The sequence below is a fragment of the Atta cephalotes genome (genome assembly GCF_000143395.1).
Source record: "Atta cephalotes unplaced genomic scaffold scaffold00004, whole genome shotgun sequence".
NCBI classification, from domain to species: domain Eukaryota; kingdom Metazoa; phylum Arthropoda; class Insecta; order Hymenoptera; family Formicidae; genus Atta; species Atta cephalotes.
The window spans coordinates 3,711,006-3,720,066 of NW_012130068.1; the positions used below are offsets into that span (position 1 = coordinate 3,711,006).

General features: G+C 27.2%; 1 protein-coding gene across 1 annotated transcript; it reads left to right on the forward strand.

Moving 5' to 3' along the window:
• Nucleotides 1–4,838: 4,838 nt before the first annotated feature.
• On the forward strand, nt 4,839–6,293 carry LOC105626147. The gene has a single exon (XM_012207460.1). The coding sequence runs from the start codon at nt 4,839–4,841 to the stop codon at nt 6,291–6,293; it is 1,455 nt and encodes a 484-aa protein (XP_012062850.1).
• The last annotated feature ends 2,768 nt before the right edge of the window (nt 6,294–9,061 follow it).

Here is a 9,061-nt window from a genome sequence, read left to right on the forward strand (position 1 = left end):
TATATATATATATATATATATATATATATATATATATATATATACACGTATATATTTATTATAAGCATAAAAGTTTTTAGACCGTTGAATATAAAACTGATGTCAAAATTGATAAATTCAATGTTATGAAAAACGTCTATACATCTTGCAATAACTGGATATTTTTAAGTTTTAACATCCGCTATATTGAATTCATAATTTTGAATAATTTTATCAATTTCATTTGATTCATAATTAATGACAGAAGAAGTTCTTTGTTTAAATAATTGGAAGCTATTGGGTTGTCCGGAAAGTTCGAAACCGACTAATCTATATAATTTAATAAATGTATATTAAAAATCTTCTGCGTTTCAATTTTCCTTCAAAATCGGCACGAACTTTCCGGACTAATATATTTCTTGAATCATCAGTAGCTAAATTTACAACTTTTCCATATTAATTGACCTCATTTAACTATATGAATATCTTATTAGCTTTCACTAAATAAAAAATCCTTTAATATGATATCTGATCTGCTTCCCCCCCTCCGATTCTTCGCCGATTTATCATTTTTAAATTTATAATGATTAAATTTTTAAACTTATAATGTTTAAGTTTTCAAATATTCTTCTAACATACAAATTTTCTACAATTCTCAAAGATATTAGAGAAAATACATAATATTTTACTATATTCCCGGTAAAAAATTTTCCATGCATGAATATGTATAAATATATATAAATATACACATAAACATATATAAATATTTATAAACATATATAATTATATAAGATATGTTCATACATGTTTATACATCCTTCTTTCATTTGTAAAATTATCTTTTAATATACTAAAAATAATAATAATAATGAGAAAATATCAAAAATAAGAGGAAAAATTTTCGCATTGTTTGTTAAAAAAATCAAGTTTGGAGAATTATATATAATTGCATGTAAAATTATACATGGTTATATATGGAAAAATTTTTTCGCATTTTTCCTTGATTTTTTCTAAAATAAGCAATGCGAAAATTGTCCTATTAACTATTTTTTATGTTTTCTCAATATTGTTATTATTTTTAGTACACTAAAAAGTAATTTTACAAAAGAAAGAGATGTATGGGCGTATTTCACGTATAATTATATTATGAGTGTGAATATTTATGAGTGTTTATACATGTTTATACATATTAATGTATAAAAAATTTTTTACCGGGATGATCAAAATTATCTTTAGTGTATGAGTTTGTTTTTGGTGTACTTTTGATGATGATTGTGATGTCTGTATTAGCATCGAGGATAACATCAATTTTTTTATATTTCAAATGAGTATAGCATTCTTCATATCACTACTATGTTTATTTTTAAATGAATAGCAAAATTCAACGTACATTGTAGTTTTGGAATCCTTTGATTTCAATAAACATTTTTTGCATACTGCAATTATCTTTGTAGTTGATATTGTAATTCTCGAACGTTTTTAAAAATGTTTACTTAATACTAAGAAATTACATCTAATTTCTAAACGCGGTAAAATCTGCCGATCGAATCCTCGATTTTACGCTCTCGATCGCTTGTACTCTTCTCAAAATTTCATAAGTACATAAAATAGTGGGAAGACTCTTGCATAAAGCATAAGGCATAAGAAAATCGATCAATCAGGGTTCTCTATTTCATGGAAATAAATGATTTGATTGATTCGTTTTTTTATTATACTTGCATTATGCGTTGTGCAAGAGTCCCCTGGTACTTCCCGGTTATTTCTACGAATGCTTGTTATTCATCATTATTTATCGCTTTACTCTCTAAATCTGAATCAGTGAATAATCACTGATATCAGTGCCAAATATGCCAATGAATGAAATAGAGAATAGAGATTCCCAACCTAACTAATCTTTATTATGTGATCTAACTAACTTTGTTTTAATGTATAAATTCAATGAATATGATGTTGAAACTAACGAGCATATCATATTTTAGATACATATAATTATACAATTTAGATACATATATTATTTTACATACATATAATGTTCAAACATTCTTGCTCTTTTTGAACTTTCTCTTTAGTTGATTATCCAGTATGGGCCACTGGATAATTAGTGACTATATCACTGGTTCAGATTTAGAGCGTACAATTTTAAATAATATTGTTTAAATTTGCGAAAAACAATTGTTTAAATAATGAGTTGGAATGTATAATTGGAAATTACATAATAATGTAAGTTATAAACTTATTTTGATTTGGTTTTAAATTGTAAATTGTTTTAAATTGTTGGCGAATTGTAAAGCAATGATACTTGAGAAGTCAAAAGAAATTAATGCATTTAAAAAGTCTATGGCTATTAGGAAGTTTTTGCAATAATGGATTCAAATACAATGAATTAAAGTCATGTTATCTTTTTCTTAAGTAATTGTTAGAAAAAAGATAACGTGACTTTAGCGTTCACCGTATCTGAATAAATAATATTCCCCTATTGTCTTTGTATGCAACCGATAGACTATGTGTATGCAAGCAATGTTCCGTGTAAAGCATGCATATGTATGTGTATATTATGTTGACCGTCCTTGTGTATATTTCCGTGAAATCGTACGTTCGGGCTATGGAATCGATATAATAATTATCACATTAATAAATGATGATAATTTACTGATATTATCATAATATTATATGATATAAACAATTAATAATCCAGCAATCAAGAAACATGAGTAGAATTATGAAAGTATTGCAAAATATAAAAAATATAAAGATTAAAACATTTACACGTTAAAACAAAAAGAGAAAACACGAAGAAAGACAAATGGAAAATTTTGTTGACTAATAAATTCAAGAAGACTATTCATGCTAATCATTCACTTTATTTTTTTACATTTTAAAATTTAGAATAGATCTCCTCAGTGTACTTTCTCAGTGTACTAATCCATTAAAAATCTATGAAAAATGTGTATAATTTTGTAGTTCGATCTTACGTCAATAATAATAATACAATGACGCATAAATGATAACACTGCTAGTGGTCAAACTTTATCTTAGTTGATTTTGTACAATGTTTCGGTTTCCTTAAAAGGAGGGGATATCTTCAAGTAGGGATAGACTTATAAATCGAGACTTATATATACCGTTGAAAACGTGCTTCGCAATTCATGGAGAACGTAGAACAATTTGACAATTTACAGAGAGCGAAGTTCTGAATGTAAGTAAAATATTTTTTATTTTGTATAACATAACATAACATAACATAATTTGTATAAACAAATTTTTAATTTATTTTGACAACTTAATTTGAAAAATTGTAAGGACCACTTAAGAAATTACTTCGGTATCAGCTACTTTAGTAGCAATTTTGATGTCTATTACAATTCATATTTATCTGTCTTTGTCTGACTTCAAGGTATAAATTTCACACGTTTTGAGTTAAAAAATACATATTCAGTTCAGAAATATAGCGTGACAAAGCAGGATCTTACAAACTCGAGTTTGTTAGCGGGAAGGTAATCAAAAATAACAATACCATACTAGAGTTAAGATACCATTTTCTAATTTTGTATTGAGTTTTGTTTATAAAGACTGTAGTAATTATACACTCATTTTGAAAGCAAATCGCGTAAGTTTGTTTTTGTATATATATATCACATAGCACAACAGCGCCTGCAAAACGCTCAGAAAGCGTTTTGCAGGCACTGCTGTACAACATTGCGTTGGTATAAAATGTTTCACATTGTTGCGAAGTAAAAGTCACTCGGATGATAATATATAGGGTATTCCCTCGTTTATTCCATTTTTATATATAGATTTTATATAGATTTCGTACGGTTTCAACATTCTTTTTACAATTTCCTTTTTTTTAAATAATGCATCTAAATATATATAAATTAAAATATATTTATACTTAATATATTTATATTTAAAATAGAATATAAAAATTAATCAAAATAAGTTAAAGCCTTATTAGAAATTTTTTTTTATTGTTAAAATATCGATATTGATTATATAATATTTTCAATTATTATAATAAAGTATTTGTGATAAATATTCTTGAAAATATTATTGTTCTATGTCAAAGTAATTATTTCAAGACAAAGATCAAACATTTTTACATTCAAAATTTCTTTAAACATTTATGTTATTTATCTCATTTTCAATTGTCAGTAAAAACTGCGATGTAATAAGATAATGAAAGAGAAGGAAACAATAAAGAGAATAAAATAATATTCGGATATAAGTAGATTAATAATGAAAATTGTACCCTCCCCCCCAAAAGGCGTTAAAATTTTTAATTACGGACATTATTGATTTTCTGGCAGTAAATTTTGGAACATAATCGAAATTCTGATGCAATGTATTATATTGTTGTCACTTGCTTAAGAAACTGATTCTGTTGATAAAATTGCATCAGATTTTAATAGTTCAATTTTAAATTCCTGACTTTACTTTTATAAATTTATTTCTTTTATTATAAATGTAATCAGTAAATCAATAACAATAAAAAGATAAATAACAAAAAAAAAGTTTTTACGGATAACAAAATTTATGTCGATTTCTTTCACAATATTGTATGTGGATATGCATATATATATATATATATATATATATATATATATATATATGTATATTCACATTAAATTACTACATTATTGCTATTATTCATATTCTAAAAATAAAGATAAAAATTTTTTACTTTAATGTGTGATTTTTATAATTCTTGAAAGTACATAAAATTGTTTTATTATATTTTATAATTTAAAAAATTTTTTTATAGATTCAATATTAAACATCCGGATTAGGACCTTCAAACTTTTAACAAACTTTTAAGAGACACACTTACTTATTTAAATAAAATTGCGCAACCATCTGTAATGAAAATCACAAGCAGTGAGACTGATTCATTCATTGAAGAGAATTTGTTAAATGATAATGATGAGCGTGCGATAAATGATGTCATGTTCAAAATAAAAATTAGGGAAGATAAAGATAACGGATTCTCGAGTGACGTTGATTCTTCTCTCGACAATTCTGACGAATGGAATAATTTATTGGATAGTCTCATCAACGAGCGCAAAGCATTCGTAACAAAATGTAGACAAGAATTCGACAACAACAAATTACCAGAATACTTCGATCGATGGACAATTAAACAGCAGTACGATCACCTAATAAGTAATATCAGCAAATACTTCCCAAACATACCCGAATCTTTGAGGTCCATATTGCCGGCAATCTTCGAAAATGGAGATTTCAGTGAACAAAGAGGAAAAACGAAACCAGATTGGTTAATAATGGATAAATTTTATCGTGGACAGCGCTTTGCTGAACGTCATTTCAGCGCGATTTTTATGAGTCAAGTTATGGGTCTAATCCAGATATTTAGTTTCACTGACGGAATGAGAACGCTGATCTTCAGTCAAGAGTCAAACACTCCATACAACGCCTTTGTGCGATACCTCAGGACGGCCAACATCTTCCGAAACTGGTACACGAGTGATCCTTGGTGCCAAGGTACGCCAGCTTATCGCGATATCCAGAGAGTCCGAAGATTACACAGTGCCATGAGATCGAAATTGTGCAAGAAAAGCTTTGAGGAGATTGATCGAGACAGTAAGATTCAAAATGTATGGTGTCCTATTTTGGGAAAAATCACGAAAGACTTCGCAAATACGTGCCCGATGGCGAAGAGCCAGCAATGTCCTTATACGATGGTGAGAACGAAAAGTCTGAACCAAGGTGACATGGCGGGCACGTTGTTCAGTTGCATGGGTTTGGCAGTGCTTTATCCGGAGCAGTTCGGAATATATGCTAGCGACGAAGATCTGGAGGCTTTTTGCCATCTCTGGCGTGGTTTGGGCTACCTGCTGGGCATACAAGATCAGTATAACTTCTGTCGCGGTAATTTACAGGAAATACGCCAACGAAGTAAAGATTTTATTGAGTACTGGGTAAAACCGAATTTCCGCGAGGTGGGACCAGAGTGGGAGCACATGGTCATGTGTGTTTTTGAAGGCTTAGTTTATATAGATCTTCCATCCAACTACAAAGTGTTTATACTTTATCTTTGTGACATACTTGAACTCAATATGCCTCGCCTGTACAGTTCTTTCAGTCTATTGGAGAAAATATTTTATGCGCTGCAGAAATTTATGTTCTCTTACATGATGAAATTACCTGGTGTCAACTTTATCATAAATAAGGTGACAAACGCATATATAAATCGGGCAACTACCTTTAAAAGCATCAAACATGCCAAACTTAAGAAAAAGTCATCCAAAATATTCGAAGAGTTTATACCGCTTAAATTCGACAATAGAACCTTGTAATTAATTTAATTTCTTTGACGTTTCATAACTTTATGTAACAAATTCTGATAATCGGATAAATTATGATAAAGTTTAAAGAAGCTGAAAAAGAAATAGATTTATAACTCCAAAAATTAAAATAATGTTATACAAAGGGACTCTCAAAATTAAAAAGTAAAGAAAATATATCGGGCAAATTAGAATCACGCACGATATAATTGGAACGCAAATTAATTATTTAATTAATTATTTAATATATTCTTCTTGGTCAGTCTATGAACCAAATGTTTCAGAACATTGTGACTATTGTACATTCAACTTTACGTTGGTTATTTTTTATTTTATGACGATTGTTAAAATTTTTTATTGTGTCTTTGGTCTAAATTTTTTTATTATTATATATAATTATTTTCATTTATTATTTTCATCAAAATGATTATCCATGATTATTTTGACTCTTTTGTCTCCTTTTGGATTTAAGACGGAAAGTCAGACGTAAAACTTTCCTAGTATGAGCAATACATTCATTACTTTCCAATCAGCTTGAGAGAAATAATTATACTGATTTGTTCACTGAAGACTTAAAATGAAGCTGAAACGATTAACTCATATACTGATTGGAAGAATATATTAAATCAAATTAATGATTAAAGTAAAATTATTAGCGCGTATATTTTAATTATAAAGCGATAAGTATGTATTATTCGAAAACAATTAGAATATATTTACCAACGTAGTTAACTACGTACTGAAATGCATATACTAAAAATATAACTTTATTGTCAAGTGGCATGCAGTTAACTATTTGCTATATTCCAACTATTTGCGAATTTATTATATCTTATCGCTTTAAATATATTTGCGCAACTATGGAACAACTATAGAAACTCATACACACATTTTACTTATATTTAAGTTAATAAAAATTATTTTACTTATTGCTGTAGCTTTTATATAATTTTTTATTTATTTAAATTGTTTATTTAATATTATTTATTTAAATTTATGTAATTAATAGTGTTTAAACAGATTTATGATTATTAATTTAAAAGGATATCTAAAAAAGACATCATGCTGTATCATAAAAATTATACTTTGTATAGAAATATTAATGACAGCTAATTACGAAGACAGACTGAGCTTTCTAAACATTTTCAAAATATTTTATTGAACAAAAAAAAAATCGGATAAATTGAATCGGATAAGAGATTTTATGCAAATAAGTATTTATTTATATATTGCAAATAAGATATTTATCGATCTGTTTATTTATATAAGTATAAATATTGGGTAATAAAAGATTTTTTATTATTTTAATCAATTTTTTTCTTTACCTTCCTTCACAGCTTTTCAAATAAATTTGACATAAGTGCATTATTACATTGTTCCTATTATATGTACATATGTATCTAATTGAGCTCAAATAATAATATTTTATTTGAAATTAAAAATCTTTTATCAGCATCGATCAAGTTCTGCGCGAGCAGAGAGGAATCTCGTCGATCTCGTCGAGGTTTTTTCTCTGATATGTAGCAAGATGGCTTTAGTACACAATGGAATTGAACGGAACTGTACAGTTCCTCTAACTAAATTTATATTACTAAAGAGAAAATTTGAAAGAAGACATGAGGGTCTTTTTCCTAAACGGATTATTATAAATTATAGTGGCCCTTCTTTGCGGATATTTATATATTTTCTATATTTATATTTTTATTTTGAATTATTTTATTTTAATTATTTTATTTTATTTTAATTATTTTACTTTATTTCGCTAATCATTAAAATACAAATTTTAATACTATTTAATAGTATTAAAAAAGCTGTTCTGTTTTTACCAAATATATTTACAATTTGCAAACCGTTGAATAAAATTGGAATTCTTCTAATTGTAAGCAAACTACATTTAATTTAAAGTTGTAGAAACAATTTAAATAAAAACGAATTAACCTAAGGCTCCACCACTCCCTATTCTAATTTCTAACTCTTTTTTTTGTAAATATACTCCTCCATAAAAAAAAAACGAGCTACTAATAAATTTAGTAGTCCGTTTTTGCAAGTGAATATCTTTTAATTTATTTTTTATTTTTATGTTTAATTAATATTTTATTGCATAACCTTTAGTATTATAAAAAACAAATTAAAAAAAAAGAGCTGCGAGCTAGAAATTTTACCTTTATTATCGATAAATAATTTCAAAGTTACTCAATTTTTTATCATATCATGAAAGATGCACGAAAACGATTAAAATTAATTAAATTATTAATTACACAAACTATATATATTAATTGTGAAAGAAGTCGCATAAATTGCTTATTACTCAAGCGAGAGAAAAATTATACGTTAAACAGAAATTATTGTCCGTAATTATCGCGAAATAATAATAAATATTCTATTTTCCATTACGTTTTGATTCCATATGAATGAACCGTACGAAATATTTATTCCGTAATATATGATTGTCATCTTAATCCTTCTTTGAATAATTAATCGTGCGCAAGAGTTAATAATCATATACTGTGAATATTCATAAAATACAACGTTATATATTATATTTAACATTCTTCGCGATAACGTTTCAAAAAGGAATGTGAAGAAGAGCGGCACGCGACACAGCTATTTGCTTGTACTGAGTAATGGAATGACTGTGCGTTTACTGCGTAAACATGACGCGCTGTCTGTCCGCCTGCCCGACTGCGTCAAAACAAGGTCACGCATCTTCTTAATCATGATAACCGATCATCTTAACCATCGAAATATTAACGCATATTACAAAATAAGTAAAATAATTT

Bases quoted from the DNA above. Each gene is read 5' to 3' on its own strand.
- LOC105626147 (XM_012207460.1), top strand. From the start codon at position 4,839: ATGAAAATCACAAGCAGTGAGACTGATTCATTCATTGAAGAGAATTTG.